This window comes from Alligator mississippiensis, chromosome 3 (assembly GCF_030867095.1).
Source record: "Alligator mississippiensis isolate rAllMis1 chromosome 3, rAllMis1, whole genome shotgun sequence".
Classification (NCBI taxonomy): domain Eukaryota; kingdom Metazoa; phylum Chordata; order Crocodylia; family Alligatoridae; genus Alligator; species Alligator mississippiensis.
Genome location: NC_081826.1, coordinates 229,429,376 through 229,442,508, shown reverse-complemented (window position 1 = coordinate 229,442,508; position 13,133 = coordinate 229,429,376). Strand labels below are relative to the sequence as shown.

Below are 13,133 nucleotides of genomic sequence, written 5' to 3'. Positions count from 1 at the left end.
TGTAGGGCACTTACTTCTACAAGGTACTATTCTTGGTTCCCTTTTCAGTGTGATTCTTTGAACAAAATAAAATTGAACATATTTTCAACTTCTTCCTCTTTCTAAAAGGGCTTCTAGCTGTCTTCAAAAGTCTCTTTTGAAGGTAGAATATAATCTTTGGGCCTGGACACTAGGTCATTTATAGCACTAACAAAAATTAGAGCCCCATGGGGCCTACACAGATTTGGAGGCGCCTCACTGGAGCAGAAGATAATTGCAAAGGTACGCGTTCTATTCAATAGGTGATAGAAAGCTGCTCCTTTGCTTCTCCTCTCCCCCTTACAGGACATATCAGTGAGCCCAGTCACTGACAGCCTGCCCTTTCCCCTGCAGAAGAAGAGGGACCAGTAGCTTGCTAGCCTCTGAGGGCTGCTGACTGCCCCTGGCCCTACCCCAGTGCCATGGCAGCAGCAGAGGTAGTCTTCTCCGCTGTTATTCCTGCTGAGACAAGCTACTCCTGTGACCCTGGTGTCAGAAGTAGTAGCCGCCTTCTCTAATGTTACCTTTGCAGGGACTGCAGATGTTTCCATTGTCCCCATGGTAGCAGCAGCCCTCTTTGCTGCTGCAGGAGCAGCTGCACTGGTACCACCACTGTAGTGGTTGCAGTAGGGTCAGAACAGAGCAGGAGGAGGCAGCTCATACTTTATTATATTTAGCATTAATTTTTCCAATGATTTTCTTGATTCTCGAGTTTCACTTTTTATTTTCAAAACCTGAGAAACAATTATTGCTCTTAAGATGCTGGTGGTGTTTTACATCAAAATTTGTGTTTCTCTTAAGAATGAAGTAGACAATAGTTATCTTTAGGTTATTAATCTGTATTTAACTATATAATGTATAGCTTTGTTGTTCTTGTAGAAATTAATCTCTTCCTAATGTGTGGAACAGGTACTGTATTTTCTCACATACCACACATACCCAAATAAAGCAAACACCTTTGGAATAGGGGGAGGCAGAATGAAGGTAAAGGATTTTTCCATAGTAGCTACATAAAGCAGGCATAGAGCCCAATCTTCAGTTCATCCATCCGTTCTTTCCTGTTCAGGCAGTTTTAACCCTTTCCCAGCTGAATTGTCACCTGCTCTTAGCTACTCAGCCAAAAACTATAACTGTAGCTGCTGCTGAAGACTGGACTCCATGGATGCATCTAAGGTTTTGAAAAAAAGCCAAACATTGTCTGCAGAATTGTGAAAAGGGAGAAGAGAGACCAGAAGTAGCTGAGTAGAGTAGAGGCAGCGACATTGCCAAGGAAAGGATAGCTTAATTAAGGACCTTTTGCATGGTCCTTTATCAAGACCATTTAAAAGGAGACAGGGTTGTTAGTATCTGTGGAATGAAGAGCAATTGACAGGAATCAAGTAGATCAGGGGTTGCAAAATTGTGATACACATACCTCTGGGGGTATGCAAGACATATCTGGGGAGTAAGTGGGAGAAATTGTGTAATGGTAGATTTAATGTTCATTATAATAATAATTGGCCTTTATAGGGTTAAAATATAAAATGTGTTGGTAGGGGTACATGGGCAGCTGGCAAATCTGGAAAGGGGGTACATCATGAGAAAAAGTTTGGGAACCTCTGAGTTAGATTATAATAAACCCAGAAGTCAATTGACTCTCTCAGCACTGCCTGAATAGAAATGCCACTGCTATACTTGGTCAGATGGTTATAAACTTTAAGTGGAGCACAGTTCAAAGCTAACTCCAACCACCCTGCTACATCTCCCCCTGGGTCTACATCTGTTGGACTGCACCTCTTCCTTCATATATCTGCCAGCGTACAGCGTCTCCATGCTTCCATTTTGAGCAGAAAATCAGCTTCACCACTTAAGTCACACACCCCAATTTTGAAAAGTTAATTTTTGGGAAAAAGATGAGTGTAGAATCGGCCTCTTGAAGGTTCAAATCAATATGAGTAAATATAGGACATCAGAACCAAATTTGCATCTTATTAAGGTGAAGCCTTAATCTTCAAGGAAAGTATAAGTGAATCTCTTTGGCGGTTTAGGAGTTTAATGTAGTTGAAAATAACTATTAGAATACTTTTTAGTCTTTACCTTGTCTAGCTAGCAGATGACTAGGATGTAAGACTTCAGATTTTAGTTTCTGTATCTTCAGACAAAATCTTAAACTTTTTATTAAAACAGAATAAAATTAAACCCAGTAATATATTTTATCATAACTATTTTTGAAAAGGAAGCTGACAATGTCTAAAGTAATAAAACTAATCTCATCTTAGGAGGAGAAACACTGAGGCATAAGAACTGAACCTATGTGATATCTGGTTCTATCGTACGCTTCCCACCTTCATAAATATCACCTATCCAGTCCACTTTGTTAGCTTCCTTTATGTGTCTGTTTAGTCTACTGTTCTTTGCTTCAGGTTCCTGTGTATTTGTTCAGGTTCACTGGAAGGTGCTCTACTTTCGCAGCTCTGGGGTGAGCAAAGCTGCTTTGGCAAACCCTGGGAAAGTCTGCTGATTTTTTTTCTAATGCAAGCATACCTCTACTTTCTAAGGAATCTTTGCCAGTTTCATCAAACTAGGAAGCTACCTCCTTGTGAATTAAAACTGGTTTTTGGTAGGGATTTGAAGGACCAGGGAAAAGGAGGTTGCAGTGGAGTCATGAACTGTGGAGGTGAACACAATGGATTATCTCATGTGATTTGGAGTTTTGAGAGTCTGGGGAGTGTGTACAGATGGATTACAGTGAACTAGTAGGATCATGGAATAAAGAGTATGAACAGGAGAGGGAGAACGGGAGGTGTGGAGCATGCACCTGTTTTTAAAAAAATACCCCCCCCCCCATTCTTATGCAATAAACAGATGATTCCTATGCTGTAAACAGGCATTGCATTTCTTGTAGGAGGAAGTCTTTTGTCCTGGGATCCCAGATTCAAGCAAGTCCATTATCCTGCTTTAAGTACCTGTGAAGTATTTGAGACATACTAACAGAGGTGTAGGTTGTAGCCCTGTTTGTCTAAGGACATAGGCAGACACAGTTCTTTGAGTAAATCCAGTTTCTTTTATTAGACCAACTCAAATAGCTGGAAAACGTCTTCTTATCAAGCTGAAATGCAAAACTCTAGAACTCTTGGTTCAGAGATGATACCTTTTATTAGACCAACTAAGAAATGGCAGAAAAGTATCTCTTTCTGCAAGCTTTCAGGTGCAAACACCCTTCCTCAGGCTCAAGGAAAATTAAAGATGGTAAAAAGTCCCCATAGGCAGAAAATAAACTTAATTTTTGCACAGAGGAAGCTGAAGGTGGAAGTCTAATCCTCTGGGTCCATGAGAGTGTCTTTGTGAGTTGCTCTTTGATGTGCAGATAAGACAGGATTCCTTCCCTGGTGGTGTCAGATGGCAGAAAGGCACACAGGTATAGAAATCTTTCTTGTTGTTCAGCAATTAAGTTTAAATCCAAACTTTTTCATTCAGCTTTATGCCTCTGTAAATTAATTGTGGGTCATTCAAGTTAATGGCTGTGCTACTCCTGGTTTCATCCTGGTTAAACCCCCAGATAATCAGACCACATCAAATGTGACGTTTGTTTACAGCCTACAGTAAGTAACATGTAACTGATTTCTTAGGGTTTTTTTTTCTCATAATATAGTAACTAAAAATCTAGACAACCATCATCTAAAGGAACAGTGGTATTAGTTAAGAAGCTTCATGTTTATGGGCAGATAGTTTGCACTGGGAAGTTGCATTTTCTGGTGACATAAGGCGGGAATGTAGTTTTCTGTTAGTCAGTTGTTCAGTTAAATAGTATAAAAAAGGTTGGATTTTAATGTTGCTTGAATTAGGAAATGTCTGTGCATTTAAGTTTTGGAAAAAGGCATCTGAGTAACATTCAGTGTAAGTGTGTTATCTGTGAGACTACTTGATATATATTTATAAACTTAGTTCTTGGTTAATGAAGACTTATCTGGGACCATGTTTTAACTAAATCTGTCAAAGCATATAGTTTTGTGTAAAATACCTCCAGATTATTTCTGCAGAATTAAATGTATGAAGAATTTTCCTTTTCCTGTAGTATAAAGTTTGTTTTTTATAAGGTAGAAAAATATTAAATATTCATAAGCCATATGTTGGATAAAGTAATTGAAATATCAGTATTAGATAAGTGCAACATAACATTTTTGTTAGTTTCTCAATATCAGTGAGCTAGTAGTAGGTATTTTTAGTACTTTATCCTAATTTCCAGATATTTCGACTCAGGTGTGCTGATACGAAAATGTTGACTTACATTCATTTTATTCAATATTATTCATTGTCAAATATCTACATTTTGAAGAATTACTAGTAATTTGAAATGGGTTAAGTTTTCAGGCATCCCAAATAATACTCAATAAAGTGAGGGGTAAATATCTCATTTTTAGGATATGATTGCTTAGCACTTTATTGGACTCTTTCAAGATTACTTACTTTTGGCTCCAAAATAACTTGGCTTTTTTATTTTATTTTTTATTTTTTTGGAAATCTAGTCCCTTCTCCCTGTGTGACTTCTGGTTCCATTTTTCACAAGCCCAATTTCAAAAGCAGACAAACAAAATCTTAGTTAAAATAACATTTTTAGTCGTTATACATTTTTTTTTATCTTCCTTCTTACAAGGTTCTCATTGTGGCTTCTCATAAACTCTGAAAATAGTAACATTTGAAAATTCTATTGACAGGCTTTTCCATTCATTAATGAATTTGAAGAAGGTGATAGTTGACTCTGCCCATATTCTTATCCTAAAGGACAAAGATACTTATAACTACAATCCATCAACTCCGTTCCTTAAGATGGTGAGTTGTTCTTTTTCCTTATTTTTTAAAAGTGGAAGAAATTCTTTCTTTTTTTTTTTTTTTTAGGCAGTGTGTGAATGGTGTGGGGAAACTCAGTTTGAAGTGATTTCTACTCTAAAAAGTGATTGAAAAGGTCATCCCCTTCCTTCTAACAGTACAATTAATGGCTATATTTATTTATATCTATAGCTATTGATAGTGGCAACAGATAATTTTTACTACTTTTTGCAGTTAACCATGCAGAACCAACACAGCTAAAAAGTAAGTGAACGGTTCTTATTTCACTTTGTGGATCAACAGAATTGTTTACGAAAATCAAGTTATCTATATCTCTAGCTTATACAATTTTTTTGATAATATAGAGGTTGTGCTAGCATAACTGTGGGCCTCATCTAACCTGAAGATCATTATTAGCTATGGTAACAATATGGCAGGAAAAGAGAGAGACCATACTAAGTATCTGAGCTCAGGAAGGATTTGGAAGACTAAGATATATATCTAATATTTATAGATCTGTGTATGCATCTTTATTTAAAAACTGAGATAATTTGACCCAGTAATCAACAGAGGAAAAATAAACATAGAATTTCCACTGGCCATTTTTGGAGGTTTCTTAAAAAGAGGGGAGACAGTGAAGGAATAGACACAAATAAGCCAAAATGAGTTTCTGTCTTGTTAAACATACGATACTTTTCTATATTTTAAAAACCCTTATGTTAGAAATATTCTTGAATGCCTGGTTAAACACTCAAAAGCTAGGAAAGAATGCATGTAAAGTTGTATGCAGCTTAGCTCTGTGCCTTTGTGTATAAGTGTGTGAGTTAATCATTTACCTTTGTGCATGTGTTTGTGTAGCTATGCAGTTGGATTTGGTATATTGAAGTGTTTCTGCAACCTTAGATCAGTGCATCAGTAACACTTTGAAATACTCTGCACTTATGTTTGCTTCCACAATGTTATTGTCATAATGGTCCTATATATCTTTAATAACTTCCAGCTTCTAAGTAAGGGGAACTGAAATCTTGGCATCTCTCAGACATCTTCAGTGGAAGTCAAGTTCATAGTTTTATTGTCTTTCCTGCTACCTCTTTTTTAGGTGTCAGTCGAGGTGTCATCTTCAACTGAGACTTCATCCTCATAACAAGCCCTTAGTAGAGTAGAACTGTTAATCATCTGTATAGAGGTACAGTGAAGGAGACAAATGGTGGATATGAACCAGGACTGAGAATTGGGAAGGTAGACCTTGGCCACACAGAGGCGTTCTTTTTCTACTAGAAGAGTCACTGTTCCTCCAGCTGAAACTGCAAGTGTTAGACAGTCATGATTTTCTCCCAGAGCAAAAATGGCTGCTCCAGGAGAAAAATATCTCAAGAAGAACCAGATTTAAGTGGCTTCTGGAAGTTTCTTTCAGGAGACCGAACTTCTGTACACCTACATTTTGAGAGAAGCTGCAGTACAGTCCTCTGATTTTCCAGCATGCTTTGCTCCCAACCCCTACCATGGGTCCATGGAGACAGTGTGTCACTCAGGCTACACTGTGCTGTTCCAGCCAAGCAGGGAACCCCTTCACACTCCCACCTTGTGCTGCAAAGGCAGCCTGAGTTGGCCAGTCAGGGCAGCTCTGTGCACTGCTGTCATCTATTATATGGATGACTTAGATGTGTGCACAGGAGCACCCCTGGCTGCACAGGGGCTCAGCATTTGAACTTCTGTTCAAGGGTCTCTGAGTACATTTTTCTACCAGAACCCTGCCCCAGGAGAATTCTCCTAGATAATATGAACATATGTATGTAGCCCTTGTGATGGGATAAGAAGTCAAGGGTGGAGGAAAGTGAAACATGGAAAGAAACAGCAATTATATCAAAAAGTGAGGAAAAAGATTGATAGTAGAGGAGGAGTCATCAATTCTGATAGATCCAAGTCCTGGAAAGGCATTTTAGGATACAGGAAGCTTGAGGATACTGCCATAAGTGATCCCATAATGATTGGCAAGAGGGAACTCAGCATGTACAGTACTTCCTCTTTCAGATAAGTTATTTTCATGGACTGTTTTAAAAAACAGGAAAACATGATGCTTCTTAGTGAATGAATCCACAAAGTATCGGTACTTTGCTTTTATTATTCAGAGTATTTAATATGTAGAGTATGGCCGTTCTGGGGTAACATGGATCACGAGCATAATAAAACCATTAGTAGAGGAAAGCTTAATGCACACCTGCATTAAGAATTTTTGGAGACAAGGCAATAAATGCGTTTTTAAGTCTGTGAAACACATTTTAATTGTTCCTGGTTTATACTAGTCTTCTCAGTAACCAAGACCATGCTTTTGAAAAACTGTTTATCTTGCATGTTTTGAAGGTTTACCTCTAAATCAGGAATATCAAGCTCAAATTGGTCCCTGTTTTGCAGGTGCCTGCAGGCCACACCCATATATCTTTACCAAAATCTGTTGTTTGTTCAGCTCTGTTTATAATTTGATGAATTGGTTTTTGCACATCAATACCAGTCTTCAGCATATATCAGTTCTAAAATTTGTTCACATATACATATTTATTACAGTCAGGCCTCCAAATGTGTGAAAAAATGGATTTATTTTCATAAAGTATTTGCTACAGGCTTTATAAGGAAAAGTAAGAGAACATAAAATGTATTCAAATCAAAAGAAGTCTTTTACATGCACTATAATATCTCACAAACTGCCAATACTGTTCTCAGATGCATGGCACTTCTTTGCTGCAAGGCCACTTACAGGAAAAGGTTCAAGTGTTTGTCACTGAATCTTGAGCGTAGTTTTGGTTTGTTGATCCTCATTGTTCAGAAATTCTGTTCGCACAGATCCTGTTCCTTAACTCTCCCCCAGCAAAAATCTTTGGAGAAACAGCTATTCCTGGAGAAATGAGAGAGCTAGCTCTCACTGCTCCGTCACTTGACGGTGCTTGTGTGAAGATCCATTTTTGCTTTTCCAACTGCTCTAATTCACTCAGTTTGTCTTCACTCAGCTTCCTGGTAAATTTGTCATACTTGACGCCAGGGTATGACTCATTATGTCTCTTAGCATTGTGTTCCTTGGAAACAGCCACTGCTTGCTTACAATCAAATACACAAGCTTTTCATTCACTCTTATGAAGAAGCATGAAAGCTTCCATTTCTTTTGAAAAACATTTATCTACTTTTTGCTTCACAGACATGCTATCTGGCTTACAGGTAACAGAAATATATGAGATACAACACTTACTTATTTTGCAACAGATTAATGATGTTACAAACATGCACATGTGTTCTGTAAAAAATTAACATCACTGTTGTGTTTGGAAACTTTATTCCAACTGCTGTTTTTGGAAACTCTTTATTCCAACTGCTGTTTTTTACAGTGTTTCCTTACACTTACAGTTTTTACTCTCGTTCATGACCTTTACTTGTATACAACAACCTGCTGCCACTTAAGTGTCACACTTGGCTAGTTCTTGAAATATTCACGTTACAACACTCTTCCTTCCAGAAAAAAATTGGTTATATTATTGTGAACTCTCTAGTGTTTCCCTTCCCAGCTACATTTGCAATGGATAGAGAAAAGTTGGAGATAGGAAAGAGTAGGGGGGGCTAACACAGAGACAAACCAGGCTCATCAGGAGGCACTAACACATAAAAGTAGGAGGAGGAAACTGAGAAGAGAGAAAGAAAGATGAAGAAAAAGATCAGGCACATTCTGGGGTGATCTAAGTCACTCTGAGAAGGCTATTGTTGCATTTCCAGTAATGAAGGAGAACGAGCCTCCATCTATTCTTCTTCCATGTTAGGCTTGTAGAGAGTGTGGAGAATCCCAAAAAGAAATGTCAGGAAAAGATGACTGGTTAGGTGACCCACATCTTCAGGCTCTATCCAGCTCATGGGCCATATGTTTCACACTCCTGATCCAAATAATTTTTGTCTCTGCTGTTGAGCTGCTGGAGTAGAGTAATTCATAGTGAATTCAGATGAATAAAAACACTATAGCTTGGTAATTGGATGGATGAGTACTGTATTTTCTCACATAAAACGTGCACCTTTTCTGCAAAAATCAGCTGCTGGAAATTAGGGCGTGTGTTTTAAGCAAGGAAATATGGTAATAGCTTCTGCAGTTCAGGCTACTCCTCTTGAATTAGGTAGGTCGGCCCTTCCCTGACTCTTTAGGTGCTGATGACTAGGATTGGGCCTGCAGTTAACTTGGCAGGTGTTTTTGGCTGCCCACCCAGCTAAGCTTAAGAAGAGAAGAATCAGACATTTTGGCTTAGCCATTGGCACATGACATCTTGCAGCCAGGGGTTAACGGAGCCGCCACAATATTTTCTTACCCCACTATTGCAGTTACCTGTATTTTCACAGGAAAAGAACTGGTACTTGTCAACATATTCAAGGAAAGATCTTTTTTCTTTTGTCCACCTTTCAAATGCAAGGTGTTTGTGTAATTTAGAAGGGTGTTGTATGTGAAACAATATAGTATATGGTTTTTTGTTTCCTCTGTCAAATCTATGTGGTTGCGTTTTTTTATATATCTATATCTATAGATATAATGCATAATATAACCAGATAGATTTTTCTCTTCAGTTTTCTGGTCCAGCAGGTACAAGATTTGAAGAAATGATTTTCTAGCAAGGGGTGAGCAGAGGAGGGGACTGATATATTTCTATATTTAAACAATCTAGTGCATGTGCATGTGTGTGCTTGAGTGTGTGTGGCAGACTAGATTTCTATCTATTAGTGATGTTGACATTGCATTTTTATAAATTTTTTGTCCAAAACCAACATGTATGATTTAATTTGGTCAAAAACAAAACAAAATAAAATATTTTCTTTCTGTAGGATGATGTTCAGTCCTCACAAGATTCTCTGCCACGCAAGACTGTTATAAAGTTGGGTACACAGCCCAAGTAAGTAAATATTTTACTTTAACATTTGAAGTTTTGAATGTGGCATTAGTTTCTTTACTGTTTTTATTTTTGTAATTTATTTCACTCCATATTAAATCTGCCAATTGTAGAAGTATTTTTACTTTTCAATGATATGGTTAAGGCCTGTTCTTCATTCACGTTAACGTGTCAAGATGAGGCACTCAAAACATTTGAAACATAAATGTTTTTGTTTGTCACAGTAATTCAAGTACGAGCCTGATAACTATACTCATTGTACACATTTATAAACCTTACCAACTTGTATACAAGAAAATAATAGGAAATACTGTATATGTCCTGATAGCTGAACCAGTACAGTATTGTGATGAACATCATAGTTTTAGAATGTCCTAAAAAGTTCTACCTAAATGCTTGATTTGTTATCTTTAAAAATACATTAAGATGAAGTGCAAAGCAGAAGTTTCCCTCGGACCATATCTTTTTGTTCCATTAATATTGTAAAATGAGGGAGGGAGGGAGGATGTGTGTACACTCTCATTTGTGCGGAGTGGTGGTTGCTATGGTTGCTATCAGTATTGCGCCTGGAGTCCCATTTGGATGCATGCTATGAAGAACCACCTTCTCCAAATTAGTTACAATTTAAAACTGACTCTAGTTAGGATTTTTGGCTATGCTAGCAGCATTCTTCAGGTGTTAAGTAGTACATGCATAACCAGTCTAAGATGCTTAATTAATTAAGGTTTGCATTCTTTAGAGAAATCCCTTGGAAGAGACATGCTATGTGTTCCATTTCCAGAGTCTGCTAATAATTTAAGAATATCCAGCTAAGTAATACTCTGCCAGGGTGCTGTAGCACCTTGTGATGTCTTGAGATCCTTTCGAGTGCATTGTGTGGTGCTACACAAGCTTAGTATTGTTAAGTGTGCAAACATGTTTCACAAGACAAACCCAGAGATTTCAGATCAATAGTGTTAAAAACATCCTGACCTGTTGTGATCTTTCTGAGGTCTTTGCAACATAAAAATTGCTCTATTAATTTCTTCTTGTTTTGGTTGTGAAAAAGTAAAAGGTGGCATTCTCCAAGGGGTTCCTTCTAAAAAAAAACCAAAAAACCCCCGCTAAGAACCACTTGTCTAGGCAGAAAAGCCTAGTCAAAGAATCACTTGCTAACATTTTCCAAGTCCTATTCATTCTGAAAGAGAGCCCTCAAAATTCAGTGATATTTTTCCAAAAGTTGTGAAAGAAGCCATAAAACTCAACTTGTGACAATTAATGCCTAGCTCTAGATGAAGTTATTTTTATGGCCATGATTTAGTCAAAAGTTACATAAGTGCAGCTTTAACTGCCTTTGAAAGTTCAGATTTTTTTTACTGCTCTGTATTTATGGTTTAGTGTTTTGAAGGGTTATTCTTTCAGTTGTGCATCCCAAATCAGCAGTAATGTTTGCAGAGCTCCCCCATCCAGGTGAAGAGTTCATTTCTCAGACCTCAGTTTGTTGGCTTATGTGGATAGCCAAGTTCCCCACATTCTGGGGAACTGTGGACCATCAGGTGTTTCTAAGTTTCTTCTTGGCTTGGCTAAGTTCTAAAATTGACTGTGGCCAGTTAGTGTGTAATGTAATTGACTGTGTAATTTAAAACTGGCACAGCAAGAGGGGGTTATAGCCAAACCAACTGGGTGTGGAACAAGGATGAAATGGACAATAATATGGATTTGAAAATAGCGGAGTAATGCTGCTACCACCACCTTATTTTGTCTCCTCTCTCCCTCTTTGCTCTATGCTCCTGGGCAAAATGCAGCCCACGGGCCAGATGTGCCCCGCCAGGCCATCTATTTGGCCCACAGGGCCCCTAAAACATTAGAAATTAATGTTTATCTGCCCCTGGTCTGTCATTCAGCCCTCTGGCTTGCCAAAACTCAGTAAGTGGCCCCCTCCCAAAATAATTGCCTGTTCCTCCTCTAGCTTTGCCCTCATTTACTGATCAATTACAGCTGTCCTCAGGCTTCTACCTCCAGCTGGGTCTCAGTCCTTTGCAGGCTCAGCACCTCCTTACAGGTGTTCATATACTATACTATGTTCTCATAAAGAACAACCATTTATACAGATTGGCTTTTTTTTGCTTACCAATTTTTTTCTCATTTAAGATTTGGAGAGACACTGTCAGCTTGAAGTCTAGACATCTCCCTAGAACGAAATAAAGATAATTTCTAGGGGTGCACTGATAGAGATTTTTGGGGGCTGATACTAATAGCCAATATTTAAGGAGGGATATTGGCCGATACCAATCTGATTTCTGAAATAGCTGCTTCCAACTGGTAAGTCAGGTGTGGTGAAAGGGGAAGGGGCATAGAGGGGGCAGATCAACACCCCCTGTGGTGAGGGAGGGGGTGGGGGGAGGCAGATCCCACTGCTGCTTGCACCCTGGGAGGACATGGGGGTGCAGCGTGTGCCCACTGGATCTGTGAAGGGTGGGGTGGGGTGGGCTGCAGTTGGGGCTGCATGGGGCTCTTGTTGGGGGGAGGAGGGGAGCTGGGCTCGGAGCAGGAGCTGGTGGCCCTGGGAGGATGCTGCATCCACCCCAACTTTTGCCACTGCTCTGCTCCCAGTGCCACCACCGCCAGCTGACCAGCACAGCTCTGGCTCTTCCCAGGACATGGGTAGAGGCAGGGTGTTGAGCCATGGCTGCGCTGGGCAGCTGGTGGTGGCAGTGCTTGGAGCAGAGCGGCAGCAGAATTTGGGGTGGATGCAGAATCCTCCCAGCACCCCTGGCGCCCACTCTGATCCCAGCCACTGCTGGAAAAGAACCCCACGCAGCTCTGGTTGCAGCCTGCCCCATGCCAGATCCAAGGGACACCCCCTCTCCCCCCCCCGTGCCCTCCCAGGGTGCAAGCAGCGGTAGGAGCTGCCCCCCCTCACTGCGGGGAAGTGGTGATCTGCTCCCCCCCAGCCCCTTCCCTTCCACCACACTGGACTTACCAGCTGGAGGCAGCTCTCCATTCTTCTGGCTGTGCTTATTGCTGCCTGAGTGGTGCGCTGCAGCTGCATTCAGCACAAATGTTTATCAGCCAAATTATCAGCTCAATCGGGCTGATGTCCGATACAGCCAGTTTTCTTTATATTGGTACCAATCCGATATTGGACCGATGTATCCATGCACCTCTAATAATTTCAGGTGCTTAGAAAACCCTTGGCAGGAGGACTCAGGGTAAGGTCTTAGTTTACTTAGGGTTTTCTGAGTTTTCTTATTTTTAATTTCTTGCCTGGAAGACCTGAGCAATAATAGAAAATAACGGACATAAGGGAGTTAATGAAACTGACTGCGCACATAATTAATTTTTTAATAATATATATTTTTTCTGATATATAGGGACCCTGCTACATGTTACACTTAAGGTGTGATTAGCCAGTTAGTTAAT

At 39.6% G+C, this 13,133-nt stretch overlaps 1 protein-coding gene across 2 annotated transcripts in view; it reads left to right on the top strand.

The window, feature by feature from the left end:
• The window catches only part of MAN2A1 (mannosidase alpha class 2A member 1), a 222,225-nt gene that overhangs the window by 115,555 nt on the left and 93,537 nt on the right, over window positions 1-13,133 (top strand). For both annotated transcript variants that reach the window (XM_006270866.4, XM_019484312.2), the window contains exons 11-12: window positions 4,713-4,827; window positions 9,667-9,734. In XM_006270866.4, the coding sequence (XP_006270928.1) occupies window positions 4,713-4,827; window positions 9,667-9,734 (183 nt within the window). The remainder of the gene's footprint in view (window positions 1-4,712; window positions 4,828-9,666; window positions 9,735-13,133) is intronic.